At 48.9% G+C, this 18,933-nt stretch overlaps 1 protein-coding gene and 1 long non-coding RNA gene across 5 annotated transcripts in view; one reads left to right on the top strand and one right to left on the bottom strand.

Annotated features, from left to right (window-relative positions):
* Window positions 1–7,675, bottom strand: part of VPS45 (vacuolar protein sorting 45 homolog) — a 28,728-nt gene extending 21,053 nt beyond the window's left edge. For both annotated transcript variants that reach the window (XM_054182846.1, XM_054182847.1), the window contains exons 1-10: window positions 7,527–7,675; window positions 7,292–7,426; window positions 6,534–6,594; window positions 5,386–5,465; window positions 4,811–4,879; window positions 4,420–4,557; window positions 4,114–4,224; window positions 2,673–2,807; window positions 2,219–2,332; window positions 1,309–1,476 (exon numbers count right to left, since the gene is read on the bottom strand). In XM_054182846.1, coding sequence (XP_054038821.1) covers window positions 1,309–1,476; window positions 2,219–2,332; window positions 2,673–2,807; window positions 4,114–4,224; window positions 4,420–4,557; window positions 4,811–4,879; window positions 5,386–5,465; window positions 6,534–6,594; window positions 7,292–7,426; window positions 7,527–7,619 — 1,104 coding nt within the window. In that variant the 5' untranslated portion in view covers window positions 7,620–7,675. The remainder of the gene's footprint in view (window positions 1–1,308; window positions 1,477–2,218; window positions 2,333–2,672; window positions 2,808–4,113; window positions 4,225–4,419; window positions 4,558–4,810; window positions 4,880–5,385; window positions 5,466–6,533; window positions 6,595–7,291; window positions 7,427–7,526) is intronic.
* Window positions 7,676–7,940: 265 nt separating this feature from the next.
* Window positions 7,941–18,511, top strand: LOC128901074 (uncharacterized). 3 transcript variants are annotated; one of them, XR_008463406.1, is made up of 5 exons: window positions 7,941–8,832; window positions 10,259–10,297; window positions 10,824–10,919; window positions 15,006–15,063; window positions 15,326–18,511. It is a non-coding gene; the product is annotated as an uncharacterized LOC128901074 (long non-coding RNA). The 3 variants fall into 3 exon arrangements; XR_008463408.1 differs by lacking the exon at window positions 7,941–8,832 and adding an exon at window positions 9,007–9,267; XR_008463407.1 differs by lacking the exon at window positions 7,941–8,832 and adding an exon at window positions 9,286–9,415.
* The last annotated feature ends 422 nt before the right edge of the window (window positions 18,512–18,933 follow it).

Below are 18,933 nucleotides of genomic sequence, written 5' to 3'. Positions count from 1 at the left end.
CCCAGGAAAAAGTAGACCTACGTTTTCCAAAATGATCTCCAATGCCACGATGGCAAACGATCTCCAATTAGTTTCAACACTAATGCTCTGTGCTGTGTTAATATCAGAAGTAACAGATCACAGCACAGACACGATGGGATGACGGATTAAAACTCAAATATTTGGCTTCGAAACTGCAAAAGCTTGATCTAGAAACAATGACATAGCAAGGGAACCTCAGAGGCTGTTTTCAGCAAATGCATTTCATGGCTACCTTCCCACTTCGATACTTAGTCATCTAAATGCTACCAAATATAAGCTATCGGATCGTATCTGTATGCTCACCAATCTATATCGCTGCGATGACTTCAGCAGGCCTATACTGATTCACATCAGCTCAGGATCTGGTAACAGATCACGGTACTTGAAGAGTCTAATATTAGCCCCTACCCACCCACTTGGAGCACAGAATAAGAGAGGCAAAGACGACGTGTATTTTAAATCTGTTAAAGATGCTTATCTGTATTTTCTAGTCAAACTGTTTCTCCAGTATCGTGTAAAGGAGTCCATTATATGGTGTGACTGCTACCTTAGCTATAAAAAATTAAGGAATCGGTTTTTAATACCGAGTCGCTGGTTGAACTCTGCTGTAATACAGTCACACTCAACAATACCGCTATTTTCTCTGAATAGTCAGCAGCCACAATTCATCACTATCGACATGCTGTCAGATACTAGGTCAGGTCATGGAATCCAACGAGCCAGCACAGGGTCAAAACTCCAGTCTATACTCAGCTATAATAGAAGTCTCTGTTAGGCTTTTTCAGTCCTCTGCCAAAGAAATCTTTTATCTAAGAGGCTTTCCACTGGTTTTTATTTTTAAAAAATAATTAAAAAAAAAGGTAAAAGGCAGCACCTCAATGAATAGTCTGGTTTAGACAATTTCATGGATTCCATTTCTTCTCCTCCCCAGCAAATACAACAAGCTTCTGCACAGGGGTCCAAGGTTTTTTTTCCACTGGTGCCTGCACAGGCAGCTTGCCAGAAACCAACTGACTGCATATAAGAAGGAATGTCGTATTGTGAAATGTAAAGACAGAATTTGCAAAGATGCTTCTCAAGCCAGTTATTAACTATGATTCATCCCCATCTGAACTGAACGGGGAGGAGAAGAGTAATTCTAACATCGAATATCCCAACCCCGCAGGAGATCTGCATGCAGAACTCCCACTGACTCCCAGCATCAAACTTCCATCAAGAGGGGAGTTACAGGATCAAACCATCTTGGTTCAGACAGAGGATCAAGGTTAGGTTTTGAGCCCGAGGTACCTGGAGAGCACTGGAATGGTCATTCTGGCAGGCCAGTTCCTGCTCCACTTCAGACACCTCCAGCAGGTTCCGCTCGCCAACCAGTCGAGAGAGCTCTCCCACCACCGTCACATGCTTGGACACCGTGCCTGACATCTTCTTGAACTGCGGGTAATTCTCCACAAATGCCTACAATGAGGAAAGCAAAGAACCGGTTCTTTGAAGTAAAAGCAAGAGACAGTGGATGTGTGCAACCCAGCCGTATATTGTATAAACTCATTTCCATCCATATAAGCAAGACCAGTGCAGGCGTATGGATGATGGGGCACCCCAATCCCAGGAGCCCACAGGATTTCTCCAATTAAAAGGTGAATTTTGGAAGGGATGTACTTTTTCTTTACTCTTACAATAAAAGGATAAGAAAAGTAACTCCAAAGACGTTGCCAGGATTCTTTAAATCTTGAGCAGTGACTGAATTGATAGCCTGTGCTCTGAGCTGTTGCCAAGTGACCCAGCTCAGCTCTAAAGCCCACACAGCCACACTGGAGTAAGCAAAGTACTTAAACCAGAGCTTACACCCTCCATTGCAGGGCTTCGGGATTCCGGCAGGCTCTAAGCAGCAGCTTCGAGAGCAGTCAGAACGAGCAGGCTTGTAGATGGCACTGCAGTGGCGCAGAATGGCTTATCCACATGTGAACAGCCATTGTAACGAGCACAGGGCAAAAAGGAGGTTCCCGCTCCCCAAAACTAGCACAGCACAGAGATCTGAACTGTTGTACTGGTGGCACGGACTGTCGGTGTACAGACGGCAGGGATCTGCACTGCCGTACTGGTGGCATGGACTGTCAGTGTACAGACAGCAGGGATCTGCACTACCCTGCAGTGGACGGGATTTAAGAAGTCCGGTAGGTTACGTGTAGATTGTCTGTACCTTCATATCTGCGATGGATTCCAGCTTCTGCTGCTCCTTAGGCTTCCTCTTCTGGAAATCCTCCATGAGATTCTTGATGTTACTGCCAATCTCTGCAAAGTTCAGGTACATGTTCTGCAGGAAACAAGACAGGGATCTGAGAGAAAGCTGTTCTGACACGAGCCTTGAAGGTGTCACTCTGTGCCCACAACACTGAGGAGCCATTGCACATCGTCTCCTGGAGAGCCAAGCTTGAGCAGGCAGCTCTGCCGCTGCTCCAGGTTTGGAAGAAAACTATAAAACGGACACATTTTATGTCAGATGCTGCTTGATTTTCACCACTGGCATAAACTACACAGTACATCACCACCCCGATGCTCAAAGTCACTGGAAGTTCCTTTTACGTGTCAAAAGCAAAAATGGAACCGGATCCCCAAACTGATCTATTCATGAAGATCCCCACTGAGATACCTACGTTGGCGTAGAACTCATCATTCTCGGCAGACAGGACCACCTCGCGGAGATCCTTGCTTATCCCCGGTACCCGAGAGAGGTCGATGCGGTTGTTGTTAATCCCCAGCAATTCGTGAACCATGGCCTGGTACGTCCACTAACAAGGATGGGAAAGAGAAAGGCAAACGATGACCTCAGTAGGGTAACAAACTGCGTTGGAAAAGTAATGGATTTCAGGCTGGACTCAAAAAAAGCCAGTTTAGGTGCCTCTAGGAACACACAGTGGATCCAAAGTGTGCATTTCTCAAACTTTTGCCAGAACATTATGATAAGAAGGAAATGTTATTTTTGTGACATTATACCAGACGGGCACCCCGTGGTGAGAGCCACTGGTGCAAACACAAAGGAAAGCCACCCGTCCTGTGGACACATTCAAAAGACACGACTCTCCAAAAAGCAGAGCAATGGGGATTAATATTCCCGGTCAAGCCATTCTGTTTGCCACCATTATCTCCCCCTCCTCTGCTGTGAAGGGACACGTATTTTTGGCTGCAGAGGTTCCACAGGTAACTGTACAATTTCCTACATGCGCCTTTGCTTCTTACGCAGCAGTAGGAGTGTGTGTTTCTGCACATCAGTGAGTGACTATATTTATCCCGGGAAGACTAATATTAATCTAGAGAGAAAATGGAAAGCTCCTCAGAGCACCAACGTGCTACACACTCCATTTACATTCATCTGAATCTCTCTTCTGGTTCGAAAATCTCCGCAGAGCAGATAATGCTTTGGGTGCCCTGGGCTGAGTGTGGTGTGAGCTGGGGTTCTGCCCTCAGATCACTCCAGTACCACAAGTATCACCAGTAGCTCCTGCAGCACCAGCGTCAGAGAAGCGCTGGCTGCTGCTGCGGCAGCTCCAGTCCTTGCCTGCTCACCAGCCTGACCTGTGTCTACACGTGTCCCACCAAAAGGAAAGGAGACAAACAGATTCTGCCAGAATCTGCAGCACAGCAAAGAAAAAAAAAAATCGCAACAGCTACACAGCAAATACTGCCACCCATCAATAACCCAGAGGGAGAAACACGCCAGTGCGAGGTCACTCAATAACTGTGGACATGTGCTGGCAAAGAGCCGTACAGATAAACCCTTGGAAAGGACACGGCCAAGACACTCCAGATGGGAAGGTGTCTCACAGAAGGGGAAGTGGCCTGCTTTTCCGGGTGCTGGCTACATCTGCCACTGAAGCCAGCACACACAATCCGCGCCCAACTGCCTGAAAAATCAGACCATGATAATAGAAGAGGGATTTCAAACAGAACAGGGGCAGAGGGGCAGCACTTTTTACCTTTTTAAACCATGCCCTGCCAGGGAGTGAACTGCAACTTGCTGCTACCGCCCCAGGGCTCTGTGCATGTCCAGATCTCCCATTCCTATCTCAGCCCCCGCGCCACCGTGAGCTGATTCACCTGGTTCAGAAGCGGGGTGATGGCATCATCAGACCGGTCCAGAATGAGAAGTAAAGGAGGAACCTCCGTGCGCCGAAAGTCAAACAGCTCATACTCTTTTGTGATTACTTGCTGTCGAGAAAAGGAAAAAAAAAAGCCACTTGTTTTTATGTGTATCTGGAAAATGTTTACTCTTAGTTTGAATACAGGTGAACAAATCAACTGAAAAAGGGTCTTTCTCTCAAACAGATCAATATGTAGAAGAATTAAACAAAATTTAAGCACGTTGCCGAACTTGTTTTGCATGGCTGTAGGTTCTCACCATACCTTCACGCATTCAGCAAGTCGCTTTGCTGACTCAGACGAGAGCTGGTACCGAATCATGGGGCATTTCTTCAGAGAAAGGAGCAGAGCGGTCAGCCCTTGCGTCGTCCTGGCCAGCTGAGCCGGGTCCCAGCTGCGACCCTGGGAGGAAAGGCTGCAGCTAGTACGGACGCGCCGTCCCCAAACTCCTTCTCACATCAACTCTTATTTCTAAGTCCTAAAGTCTTGCGGTGAACTACAGTTTGACTGGAGGAGCAGGTACTCCAGAGGCCACAGTCCGGATCCCCCAGCCTCCCTGCTGGGCAGCCCCCCGCCACACCCAGCTTCCTGGGGCTACTGATCTCCCCATTAGCCATAAACCACGGCCCTGGAGGACCACCAGCTTTTTTCATACCTGGCAGCAGCCCAAGAGGTTGAGAGAAAAAACGTGTGGATTCACTGCAATGTAATCACCATAGAACTCCTGCCAACAAGTGAAAGCAAATACAGTTACATTTCTTGCCAACCCTTATTCAGCCTAAAAGAGTTTGTGTACCAGCATCAGCCACATTAACGCTAGAATCCTAACCACTGCACGCACTCATTGACTCTGCTCATCTCTCCTGCCTCCACGCCGAACCTCTCAAATCCCCACGCTTCTGTGGACAACCCCACTGCCGATTTCTCCCGTGTATTTTTCAAGTGCGTAGCACTTCATCTATGCCACAAGCACCTAGCAGCCTTGTGAAACAGCAGAACCAGGAGTGTCTCTGAAAACCGGAGGGGAGGGAGAAACAGGGGACACAGGAGTTTTTCTTTCTTTTACTTTTTAATCCCACGTGTAAGTTCATCTTTTCTTCCACCCTAGGCTGTGGCAGAGTGCTGCTGCATGCTGTTCAAGGACTAGAGTCCTCTCATTGCCACACCTTGTCCCTTCACTTTGCTGGTTCTTTTGGATTAGGAGATTTATCTAAAATATTCAAAATTCACCTGAACTTCAGCCACAACTTCCTGTTCATCAGCCTCAGCTAATGACTTGACATCACTCTTGCTGATCACGTTACTGAAATCTGAAAGAAAACAGTGAAAGAACAGTCGGGCTCCGCGGGTGACAGGTAACACGCACCACCACAGAACAGAATGACCAGATTTTCTCCTGCAGCGGGAGCAGATCGCAACAGCGATCATAGAATAGAACAGACATTATAATCCAGAGGTTACCTTGCACGGACGCTCTGAGCTAACTCCCTGTCCGACTTTCTGCCCCCAGTGCCAATATCCAGCAGGTGATGCAGCATGGAAGGGTCAGCCATGGATTCGACGCCCCGTGGGATGCGGCAGTGGGGCTCTCCTATCGCCTCCCTGGCCTGATATCTCCCCAGATAAGCAATACTATGTAAAAACCCCAATATTAAGTGGCTGAACACAGCGACAGCCACTCTGTTGAGCTCCTCAGCTCTGCTGCAGGTCACTGCCACCACTTCCAGAGCCGGGCTCCTCCACTGCAGAGCGGCAATGACATCTAGAGGCCACTTCAGCTTATGTACCAGAGTCTTCCCCTAGCGATACCTGCGCCGGAGGACCAGAGTTCAACACAGAACCAGTTGGAGTTGTTCTGCTTAACTGCCAAAAGCACAGAATATTCTGTGGCGTGAGCAGGACGTGAGAAACACCTGCCCGATACTCCAGGGAGCTGAAGATGCCGCACAGCAGGTTTAGTCCAACGCTGGGATGGGAATTCTATCCCAAATTATTTACCTTCAAGATTTGGGCCAGTCTCTCGCCCTGTGCATCTCAGTTTTCCTTACAAGAAAGGCACTTTACCCCCAGCATCACCCTCCTTTCATGTTTACGAAGCAACATGAAGCTTTAAATTCTCTCATTGGAGGAATCCGGACTTATGGTGTTGCTTTATAACAATCTCTTACGAGTTGCTTCGGTTTAACTGTTTTCTCTGGTATGTATGTACCCTTTGCTAAAAGAATCTGGTGACCTAAAGAGCATAATAACTCGAATTCACACATTCTCAGGATTTTAGTAAAGGCCTGTTTGGTGGGAGCGGTCACAGCCTCTCCTGCCCATCAGGTCAGTCTCTGAGGGGCCAGTCTGACTTGCTGGGCAGAACGGGACATACTCACAGATGAAATAGATGCTGTACTTTGGCCTCCGCAGCTCCTGAATGAGGAACTCCACGTTCTCCTGGATGAAAACAGCACCGGGGAGAGCAAAATTTTAAAAATGTTGATTAAGAAGGGTTTGCAGTGACCTGTGCTCCCTCACTATCCCCTCCATGGCCCCTCATCCCGCCCTAGAACCATAGAATCACAGCCTCATAAAATGGTTTGGGTTGGAAGGGACCTTTAAAGACCACCCAGTGCCACCCCCTGCCCTGGGCAGGGACACCTCCCACCAGCCCAGGCTGCTCCAAGCCCTGTCCAACCTGGCCTTGAACCCCTCCAGGGATGGGGCAGCCACAGCTTCTCTCAGGGCTGCTCTCCATCTCTCCATCCCTCCATACCCGGCCTGGGCTGGCACCGGGGGTGGCCCCCCCCTGGTGCAGGACCCTGGACTTGCCCTGGTTGAACCCCATGAGGTTCACATGGTCACACTTCTCCAGCCTGCCCAGGTCCCTCTGGATGCCACCCCATCCCTCGGGAGTGTCACTGCTCCACACAGCTTGGTGTCACTTGGAATCCTGCTGAGGCTGCCCTCGATGTTGCTGTCTATGTCACTGATGCAGATATTGAACTGGTCCCAGTACGGACCCCCGAGGGACACCACTCATCACCGCTCCCCATCTGGGCACTGAGCCGTTGACCACCACCCTCTGGACGTGACCACCCAGCGGTTCTCACGACCCCACCGCGGTCCCTCGTGCAGGCGTGCCGGTCCCCACCTTGGTGGGCCGCAGGAAGCAGATGGCCTTCAGGTGCTTCATGGCCTCCCTGTTGGGGGAGTCGAGCCGCTCGAAGAGGTACACCTCCTTCTGCAGGATCTCGGACTGGGTGTACACCATGCTCACCACGCCGGTCTGCGGGCGGGAGGGGACGGCACCCGTCACCCCGCGCCGGGCCTCGGGCCTGGGCCGCGCCGGGCCCCCCCCGCCCCGCCGCGCCGGCCCCGCCGCTCACCGTCTCCCGGTCCATGAGCAGCACCTTCATGCCCGGCCCGCTGTCCTCGATCATCTTGGACACGTACTGCTTGACGGCCAACACCGCGTTCATCTTGGCTCCGCTCCGCTCCGCCGGGCTCCGCTCCGCCGCCGCCGCCTGGGAGTTGTAGTCCGCCGGGGGCGGGGCGGGCCGGGCGGGGCGCGGTGGCGGACTACAACTCCCAGCGTGCACCGTGGCGCGGCCCGGCCCGGCGGCGGCCCCGGCCTACGGGTTCGGGTCCCGCCGGCGGCAGGGGGCGGCCCCGGCGGGTCATCCCCCGGCGGAGGAGGGAGTCCTGGGGGACAACGAGTTGCCCTTGAGCCAGCAACGTGCCCTTGTGGCCAAGAAGGGCGGTGGCAGCCTGGGCTGCGTTAAGAAGAGTGTTTCCAGCAGGTGGAGGGAGGTCATTCTGCCCCGGCGCTGCCCTGGTGGGACACATGGAGTCATGGAAGGGTTTGGGTTGGAAGGGACCATAAAGCTCATCCCGTGCCCCGCCCTGCCCTGGGCAGGGACACCTCCCGCCAGCCCAGGGTGCTCCAAGCCCCGTCCAACCTGGCCTTGAACCCCTCCAGGGATGGGGCAGCCACAGCTTCTCTGGGCAACCTGCGCCAGGGGCTCACCACCCTCACAGCCAAGAATTCCGGCCTCACATCTCATCTCAATCTCCCCTCTTCCAGTGGAAAACCCTTCCCCCTCGTCCCATGGCTCCCCTCCCTGCTCCAGAGTCCCTCCCCAGCTTTCCTGGAATCCCTTGAGGGCCTGGAAGGGGCTCCAAGGTCTCCCCGGAGCCTTCTCTTCTCCAGGCTGAGCCCCCCCAGCTCTCTCAGCCTGTCCCCACAGCAGAGGGGCTCCAGCCCTCGGAAATCCCAGGATCCCAGGTGCAAAGGGACCTCAAGGATCAGCTGGCCCAACCTTTCTTGGCCAGATGACCCTCTCCAGCTGAATTTTAAAGGTGCCCAATGTTGTGGGAGAATTTAACCTGTCGCGGCTGCAGGACCCCTGCCTAACTCTCTATTTATTCCTCTAGGCAGTGTTTGTAGTCCCTGCCCTACGTCAGCCAGCTCGGCTTCCAAAAGCCAATAAAACTTGTAGTAATTTATGTCTTAAAAAGACCTGCAGCAGTACCGGGGGCTTGGGGGGTGGACAGAGGGAAGGAGGACGCTCCCGTGTCGCTGCTCCCCCTCCCCATCTCCCATCCCAGGACGGGGAGCGCCGCAGTCGACCTTCATGGGATAACTGGTGTGACTGGAGCTGATATCTGTTTTGCCAACTTTTAAAAGAGCAGGTCTCTGTGTTATTTATCTTACCGCTGTTATTATTCCCGAGCGTGACAGTTTTGGAAAAAGGCTATTATGTTCATAAAAATGTAATCATCGAATGTGCGTGTTTTATACAGAAAATGGTGAGCAGGTGATGATGAAAAATGAAAGCTATTTGCAAATCTTGTAAGTACCTTCTCATAAAAGCTGACACACAGGAACTCTTCCATGCTTATGGTTCATCTTTGGTTCCGCTCGATTTACATTTAATATACATCAAAATACATTACGGAAATAGGGATAAAGCTTAAAATTTTTGTATTTTATAGGAAAAATAAAGATCAGAGGAAGAGGCTTGTCCATGAAATCTCCTTTTCAGATGGCAGCCAGTCCGTAACTGATATTTATGAAAGCGTTCTTGAGGACGCTCACAATGCATCAGCGATCCGCGGACTGTTGAGGTTTGCGTACAGAGACGAGACGTGAAGTTTGGCCGTACCTCAGTGTTCAGAAGTGTCACACTGGCCCTGCCTACATTAAGCTGAATATAACTAACATTTTCTCTCCTTACGAGCCGCAGTTTTTTCCTTTCCAGCAAGTAAATGGGATGTGAGTTAGAAATCCCAGTTACTGTACACAAAAAATTGTTGTAGTCAAGTGCTGAGAAATGACGCGAGTGGAGAAAGTTTGGCTTTTAAATACCTAAAATGGCTATAAAGATGGATGTTAAAGCGATACCACATTGAGGTTTAGACAAAGTTTTGTTTTGCCAAGGTTGCCTCGTGTTTGTTAGTAACATAAACCACTGCAGGCGGAGGGAGAGCAATCCTTTCGCGTGGTACCCAGAAGAGCAGGTGCCTGAGTGTCTTTTCGCTATTCCTTGGCCTGGATGGAGAGAAGATGCAACTGTGTCTCCGAAATAATACAGGAGGCAACAGCCGTAAAGTCCTTCCCTTTATTCTGAGCGTGCAGATGAATTCCCGGCATTTGGACTTTATCGTAGTTTGTGCGATTTAGTGAGTGTAACGCTGACCCTCCGCGATATCTGCCCCAGGTACAAGCAAACATCTGGGCTGCTGTCAGCCCTGCCACTGGGCAGCTAATGCATTTCAGCGTTTATTGTGATTTAAAGGAAAAACCCCATCCTTAACCCTGAAATGATCAGATATTTTTGTCCTCTCCCTTGGATCTGGAAAGCCATAAACGTTGCAACAGCAGAAATACAGCCAGTGCAAGCAGAATGTTTATTAACTTTATGAGATGGTATCGGTTTGGCATCAATTTCGTACTGTAATTCAGAACAGCATGCGACGTAAGGACTAAAAGGCAAAGTTATAGATATTTTAAAATCCAAGATGCTTAATCAGCCCTAAGGAAAGCTGACGTTAAGGACGTACGAAGTTGATCTGATCTTAATGTTCAAAACACAATGCTGTTTTTTTCCTTTCCCAGACCCCGGAAATCGATGCTTTGAGGACAGAAAATAGGAAGGTAAAAAATGCAGTGGGTTTCACATTTTTATTTCAACGTGTAGGCAGTTTGTCGTACGAAATCTTTTTGCAGTTGCTCAGGGAATTGTCACGCACATCAGTTTAACACCTTTGGTTTCTCTCGTACACAGCGGCTCCTTAAGCCTTGTAAAAAAAATGCCTCGCTTTTTACGATTGCTTACAAAATTAACTCTGTCTCTTGTTTAGTGCCAAGAGTTGAAGCATCTTGGCGGCCCAGGTATGTTATTTTTAACCGCCGAAAGAGCAGCTGGGAGTAGACATAAAGAATGTTCCTCTTTATATGTAAAACCGTTCTATATTTTTTCGGTTACATACTACAGCGATAGAATTCCTACCTGTAAGTGTTTTATAATGAAAACATTTGTATATTTTTAGGAGTCTGACCAGTGTTATCTCACTTAAACAAAAATGTTTTGCATTCAGAACTATAGGTAGGGTGTGAGGCCCACGGTCTGCAGGTAACTCTAAATGTTAACGTGATTGTGCTTCTATTTTTAAATTCGCAGATAAGAGAACACCAAGGAAACGGGCCAAACGCACCCGGTGAGCAACGGGGACCGTTTGCTTTGCCAACGCCTCTCGGAATAACAACAGGAGATAAGGTATTGCATCAGCGCTCTCGAAACTTCGTGTTTTAGCTGAATGGCTTAGAGAAATTATTAAGGGCAGACACAAGCTTTTCAGAGATGCTACGGCGATGCATTTGCCTGCTCGTCGACAGGAATTTTGGGTGCCTTCCAAGGTGTTTTCACAAAACTAGTGGCCACATATGCATCTCTTTTTTTTTTTTTTTTTTAAAGTGCTTAGGTTTGATATGTAAAATGTTTGCTTTCATTTGTCCTGTTTTGCAAAAAAAAATATGAAAAACATTGACACCCCACATCAGTATAATTTCATTATCATTTTAATTAACACACTGGACTTCAAGCAGCTCGTAGCAGCTTAGGTTAAATAATCAATTAAACAAAATACCCTCAACGTGCAATTTCTGGGGAAAACTACGCGAGACCAGTGGCATTTTAAAGCCGAATTTAAGTGCCGGGGCGCGCAGGCAGAGGGCGCCGGCGGAGCGGGGGATCGCGCTGCGGGTCCTCCCGGCGCCGTAAGCCCCGGCCGGGCAGAACCGCACGGACTTGGCGGGTCTGGGACCCGCACGGCCGAGGCGCAGCGGTGCCCCGAAAGCCGCGGCGTTGGCTGGTGCGCGACGGGGTGGGTGACCCCAGGGCTCGGCCTCGGCACCCCCAGGCGCAGGAGCTGCGGGAGTTCAAAACCGCCCGCCTGAGCCACGGCCTCACTGCTTTGTGCTCTGTGCCACGCCAGGTGTGTCGTCCAAGCCGCTCTTCAGAGAACCACAGGATGGTTTGGGTTGGGAGGGACCATAAAGCTCATCCAGTTCCCCCCCTGCCCTGGGCAGGGACACCTCCCACCAGCCCAGGTTGCCCCAAGCCCCGTCCAACCTGGCCTTGAACCCCTCCAGGGATGGGGCAGCCACAGCTTCTCTGGGCACCCTGCGCCAGGGGCTCACCCCCCTCACAGCCAAGAATTCCTTCCTCACATCTCATCTCAATCTCCCCTCTCCCAGTGGCAAACCCTTCCCCCTCGTCCCATGGCTCCCCTCCCTGCTCCAGAGTCCCTCCCCAGCTTTCCCGGAGCCCCTTGAGGGACTGGAAGGGGCTCCAAGGTCTCCCCGGAGCCTTCTCTTCTCCAGGCTGAACCCCCCCAGCTCTCTCAGCCTGTCCCCACAGCAGAGGGGCTCCAGCCCTCCCAGCATCTCCGTGCCCGGGAGGGGAAACTGAGGCAGGAGATCACAGAATCATAGCTATTTTGGGTTGGAAGGGACTTTCAAAGGCCATCAAGCAGGCAGGCTCAGAAGAACCAAAACCAGCCTGTGAAGGAGACAAGGGAGTCCTGTACACCATTTTCTTTTTCCCATCATTAATATTAGCACACAGGAACTTCTCCTTTTTCTTGGGCAAAGCACTGTTTCTCACCCATTCCAGCCGCAGGGAAAGAACTGACGTGGATTATGTTCCTATTTAGGAAACTTAAAGATGGCATTTGAGCTTTTGTATTTGTCTGTATCACCTGCTCATACACTTTTGCAAATCCCATCCTTTGAGAACTGTTTTCCCTCCTCTCCTCCCTCTTCCACCACTGGTCCTTCGGCTCCTTACCCCAACAATCACTCAGGTTTTTAAGTTCCTGTGTGGACCAGGGGGAGCTCGGTAAATCAGAAGAGCGGGCTTCCAGGTTGAAAGCACAAGAATGTTACCTAGTTTTACTGAAAATTAGGTAACGCTTCTCTTCAAGGAGACGGGCTCTGAGCGACGGCCACACGGGCAGGGCAAGCTCCAGCCCCGCTAATCGCAGGAAGAGCCGCCGCTGGGATTAGCTGCTATTCCCAGAGGGACAGAGCCAAACAGGGGCTGCCCAAAGGAGCCAGTACAGCCTCACTGCCCCGGCACTATTTATAGGAGAATGGATAAATGAGTAAATCCTGCCTTTCACTTCCAATTAAGCAACTCCCCTTTTCCTCACCGAGTCACCTGTTTTCTCTTAAGCGCTTAGATCGCCCGCCGAGGTCACGTTTTAAATTTCATTTCGCTGTTCAGAATACTTTGGGTCTTCTTCCTACCAAGCGGTTGGAGGCCAGGACAATTTGCAGATGTTTAAATAAAAAAAAGATTTGTGTGGTTTAGGTGGTTCGGGATTTCTCTGGAAAAAATACCATTCCAGGCACCTAATGTTATTTCTCAAACTGACTCACATCTTACTTAAGGAGTTGGTGGGGGTACTCACAGCAAAAAGCACTGCTTTATGTGCATAATAATTGCAAACTAAATAAAAAATTGGTGTTTAATTGCAGCCTATTGTGTTCTGGCCTTGTTTGGATTTAAAATGTTTAGTGTCTGGAAAGTACTTATCATTTAATTATTTGTCCGGTTTCCCTGGAAATGCTTTTGTAAGGATGTCAGTGATGATTTTTTTTTTCAACTAAATAAGCCCAGAATGTTGTCTCCTTCTTAAATACATGTTTGTAATTGTCCTTACAGGAACACAAATGCCTTTTTGTGCCTTTGCCATTTTTCTGTAGCAATAAATTTGACTAAACGAGTTACAAATCAAAAGTATAATGCAAGAATTATGTTGTTATTTTTAACATTCATATTCTACTATCCGAAAGGATTCAAAATTCATGTAATTACTGGAGGGGTGGGGGATATTCTTTAATTACAGGGCTGTTGGCACTCAGAGAGGTGAAGAAAGCTGGAGGTAATGTATAGCAGAAGGAATACATGCTAAAGCACTGGCGAAGCAGTGGGTTTATTTAAAAAACCCAAACAATTTGGATGGTGAATTCACATCAAACATGTAAAATAGATACAAAAATACCCCAAGTTCTGTTTTTTTTTGTTGTTGAAACCTATTATTACATCAAAAGGTGTAACACTGCATCTTCTATATCATTGTGACTGCCCGTGTTGAGGCATCAGGGACTGATTTTTAGTCAAATTTAGGTAGCAGCAGGCACGTCTGAAAATGAAGTCTAATTTATTAGACTTTCACGCAAGACATTCAACCGCAGAAAAATACACAATCAGCGGTGAATTGTCCTCTGCTGCTGGAGCCTGCTTGTAAATGGCCAAATAAGGGACTGCGTTTTTAATGTCTCTTCAAAATACCTTTGCGGCAGGGAGTTTTTGTTCCCCTCCGCGCAGCGCCCAGGGGCTGGACTGGCACCGGGACCCGCCAGCTCCCGTCCCACGAACGCATCGTGACAATGGGCTGAGGCGAGCACCTGCCCCAAAAGGGCGGACAAACAGCAAATAAATGAACCAGATCATTCCTCCAAAGATAAAGTTGATCCCCCAATGCAGATTTTATCTTTAATATGTTCTCTTTATTTGCCTTCTAAACTTAGCTGGATATTTGGAGAGCCGCTTGGAGAGTAATTCTAATACCTTGGCTTCATGTGAATCCAGAAAATTGTGGTCAGATGCTACCTATTTTTAATCTGCTTTTATTTTCCCCTTTCCCCATCTAAGCGCTGCCAGCGCACCACGCTGTCGGCCTCCAGAGCAGCCCTGACCCTCCGCCAGCCCATTTTATCCCTCCCAAAGGGTGCAATGCTCTGCAAACCGCGGGCAAAAGGGAACCGCAACAAAAATCACAATAAAGCCTGCCATTTCCAGAGATGGAAGGCTCCATCTGAGGGGACAGTCCCCAGCGCTGACTTGCTCCCCGGGTGTCCCCGTCAGGGGTGGCCCTGGAGGCTCCTTAGCTCAGATTCCTCGATTCCCATAACGATCCTTCCACCGGGGCTTTTATCCACCTGCAAAAGGTCCCCGTGGGACGCAGGTGACTCGGTCGTTTTGAGGATGATGTGGCAAAACATTTGCTGGCCGTCGTGCTGGGTTTTGCCCTTATTTATATGTTATCTACATAGAAGTCAGCAGATCTGTACCAATCTACCACTTTTACGAACTACCAGATAACAGACGTGATAAAAACTAACACAAAATAAATATTCCAGGGTACACATAGTTCCAATGACCATTTTATTAATTACTGAGAGTGAAAATGTCCACCTTATTCGTAGGATATTTATCCTTTATTTGCAGATAAGACATTTAAAGCAACCGTATATTTTATTTTGAGGAAATCTTTACAATTTTCCTTTCCCACAGGATGACTTCAGGTGGTGGAAGAGCAGTTTAATGTCAACAGGATTTGTTGCTGGACAAGGTAACGTTTGACATTGTTTCTAATTTAAATCTTCCTTAAGAATTTATTCAAATGTATGTTTGTGTAAATAAAAATCTATTTAGTCTCACTAATAATTAACCTAGTCCAATTACTATTTTAACAGCGTGATAGCAGGGTCAGATTTTGGTACCTAAGTTGAGTCAATAGGATTGTCCCAGGATTACAAGTGCGGTCTATTTTAAGAGATCAAATTTTATCTTGATTATTTAAAAAGGAGTCGATTTTCCTCTTCTCGTGTCAGAGAGAAAGCAGCCCAAGGCAGTCTGCGTGTCCTGGGACATCCCACGCCACCACGTAACTGGAAATTCCTCCTCTCCGCAGCCTTTGATTCACATCCCATCATATCTTTAAAATGCTTCTACGTCATTCTCAATGTAGGAAAATCCTTTTTCACCATCACGGCTCCAGCAGATCATGGTGCTCTTACCAGATTTGCGTAGCTGCCCCATGAAACAGCGAAAACTGGGGACTGACGTGAGGCGAATTCTTCCTGTCCAAAGAAACTACGGACTTGTGCTTCACATGGGATACTTTCTAAGTGGCTATTTTCTATTCGACCCCTCTGTCAAACCAGTAACGTTACTGGGTCGGGCTGTGCTTCCTTTATTTCTTCCTACTCTAAAACAGAGGTGCGGTTTCAGCCATGACTTGGGTTGTGACACTCGTGCACAACTGCTCAGCTCATAAATGAAATCCCAGAGATCCAGGTTGAAATTGTAGGCTGGAAACCACCTCAACTCAACCAACACCATGGAACAGCTCCCTGGTTATATGTTCTTGGTACCAGTTGCAAACCAGGCACGCCACATTAGAAAAATCCAGATGTGCCCCTTGGAGCCAGGTGTCTCAGCCCTTCTGAGGTCAGCCTCTGCTTCCCACTAATGTCATTTGTGCCTGACGAGCCTGTTCAACCCTGATGTACAATATTCCAGTTCCAAAGCTTTCTGCTTGCTGGTGGGAGAGAACCGAACTGCAGATACCGCATCGTCAGGTGTCGAGTCAGAAGAGGAGATCATCCTTCTGTGCATCCCATTACTGGTTCCTGTGCAAAGCTGCGGTGGAAGCCAATGGTGACACGGTGGGGACCGGAGCGGCTGCAGGCACCCGGTCACCCACATCTCCCACCTTTTTGTCAGCTCCCTCATATTGAGCAAATGGAAATGTTTATGTGCGTCTGGAAAACGGGACGTCAGCTCAACGGGATGTTGGCTCAATGCGACATCAGCTCAACGGGACATCAGCTCAATGGGACGCTGGGTCAACGGGACATCGGCTCAATGGGACATCAGCTCAATGGGATGTTGGGTCAATGGGACGTCGGCTCAATGGGACATCGGCTCAACTGTCGTCTCCCTGCATACTCCTCAAAAGCAGCAGTCTTTTAACTGAAGAAATTCCGTGAGCGTGTCCCTTGAGTCCTGTTACACCCCATCCATGTGCATTTTGTGGCACCCATGGGCCAAATCAACCCCTGGTGTGAGTGAGTCCAGCTCTAGAAACAGGCCAAGAACTGAGCATTTGCTCCTATAAATTAACATCCTCGGTTCAGCAAGAAAATCGTCTTCCTATCATGTCAGTGCAAGGGTAATAACGTTAGTTACAGGAGAGAGGAAAAACAGATCACTGCCAGCAGAAGGGAGCTGAAATTCATGCAAACCTTGAAAAATAGAGTAGTTGCTTGGAAACAATTGTGCCTGTATGTCTCGTGATGTTTTTCTTCCTCTGGTTTTCATTAATATGAAATAGTTTTCTTTACCTATCTCTCTCCTGTGTGCATGGAAGTTCCCGGCGCTGCCTCTACATCTGCTTTCTGGTGACTTGGGAAAATCATGGCACTTTCCCTGTGCCTCAGCTCTTACACTAAAACAACGCTCGTGCCCAAGACATCTTCAGCCACAGCATTGAGGTCTCCTGAGGAAAAGGGCTACATAAAAAAGAGGCTCTTGGCAAGTCAAACAAGGTTTGGATGCGTTTCCAACTTTGAAGAATTTCAGGCCTGTGAAGCCAAAAATTAGTTTGTTTTCCTATTAGCTTTGCTTGTCAGCTGCCATTTAACCCTCTGCGTTTCTAATGGAGTGAAAAAAAAGTTATCGCACCCTGAGCAGGCACGTCTTTTTTCCTACTCAATTATCTCTCATTAGTAAATAGAAGCAACTCCATTTAACTGCCTTGGGAACAATTTCTGCATCTATTGAGCTGGCCTACAGTAAGTCTTGTGGTTTCCTCTTGGCCTTGGAAAATGAGCACACTTCATTATGTGCAATGGTTTACTTCACCTCATTATTTTTTCATAACCTTATTGTGCTTCCCCTTTTAACAGTGACGAGGGGGGGGAAAAAAGCACATAAACAAGCAAAGGTCCTTTTGGGTCCAGAACTTTATCCACTGTCTTTTGGAAACTGCATTTATGTGTCAATTATGTTGAGTTAATTGGCCACTCCACAAGGTTTTTTGGAAAAAGTCAAGTGAGTTTTAGGGCAAGAAAAGCTCTTTTATCACCCTGCAGGCTGAGGCCTTTAAAAGTCTTCCTCACGATCAGTCCAGAGCTAACCGGTCGAGCCCAAGTTAAGCCGAAAAGACTCTTGTCTCCGATCCCGGCGCTTTCTCACCATATGTTTCTCTTCACTAGTGAAATGATTTCTATACGACACCGGTCGTGGGCTGGCGAGTGCCTCTCATCTCTCCTTCGATGTCTCAGCGATGCTCGCCATCTGCTCCTCTGTCTTTATCCCCCTCTGCTCCAATCCCTGATCCCCTTTATGGCACTCTTCTTACTGATCCTACCGTCTCCCAGCAAATCCAGGCGAGTCATTGCACCCACTCCAGACCACGCTTTAATCTTCCTTTGTACCCATGATGTAAAGCGCCGTAACGGTGCTGGCGTGTCATGCTGCGGGTGCTGCAGGGACAACAGGCATTTAACGGCTGCTTTAGCACTCTGGATATCAGCCCCCTGCTACGTTGGGCATTAATTCTGCTGATGACGGTGCCCGAAGCTTCAGAAGAAAGGGAAAAACTCCACGCTTTGCCCGTTGCGTGAAGCTGTGGGTTGGTTCCTCATTGCCAGGGGAGAGGGTTGCTGTGTGGAGCAGGCGCGGTTGGGTGACTCGAGCTCTGCAGCCAGCCTGAAAATCAGCTCCTCCATCGGACACAGTGGGGCTGCACCAGGACTCTGCTGCTCTGGGACGCCGGCCCGTGTCCCCGCAGGGACAAACCCAGTCTGAACCTTGGGTGACGTGTCCTGGGGCACCCAGGGCTTTACAGCAAGTTGAATGAGCGCTGGCTTCTATGCCACCAAGTCAGGAACCTCATATAAACATACATTCTATGTCCCTCTCCACCGAAGGGACAGTAATATCCAATACAGTGACTTGGGGCTTTAGTTCATCTCTGGTTTTATGAGTTTTTAATTTGTTTTACAATTTTTTTTTTAATTCCCAAAGCATTAAAAACCAGCGAGTCCACCCCAGCTGTCACAAAATTAAGCTTAACAGTCCACGGGTGAGCCAAATACATCCCAACAGACCCACAACCGTCTCGGATTTGTTTCTCCTTTGGGGCTTTCCAAAGGAAAGGTCATACCCCGGGGTGTGCCTGCTCCAGCGGAGCCAGATGTGGATTCCCCCTGGGCAGAACCACTGCTGGCAGCTCTGGCTCTGCCTCTCGCCAGCCCTGCCTCACCCTCGCATTTTTCCCGTGCCTTGTTCTCCCTCTCACCCCATTTCTGATAACGATCCAGCTAAAATAACCAGATGAAGGCTCCACTCGCCTCACACAAACTGAGGGGAAACGGGGTTTTTCAGCTGAGTTGGTTGATGCCGTCCCTCTTTCCTGGAGCCAGCGCTCTCT

Source organism: Rissa tridactyla, chromosome 23, assembly GCF_028500815.1.
Source record: "Rissa tridactyla isolate bRisTri1 chromosome 23, bRisTri1.patW.cur.20221130, whole genome shotgun sequence".
Taxonomy (NCBI): Eukaryota; Metazoa; Chordata; class Aves; order Charadriiformes; family Laridae; genus Rissa; species Rissa tridactyla.
Note: the sequence above shows the minus strand (reverse complement) of the source record. Positions and strands in the feature narration are given on the sequence as shown.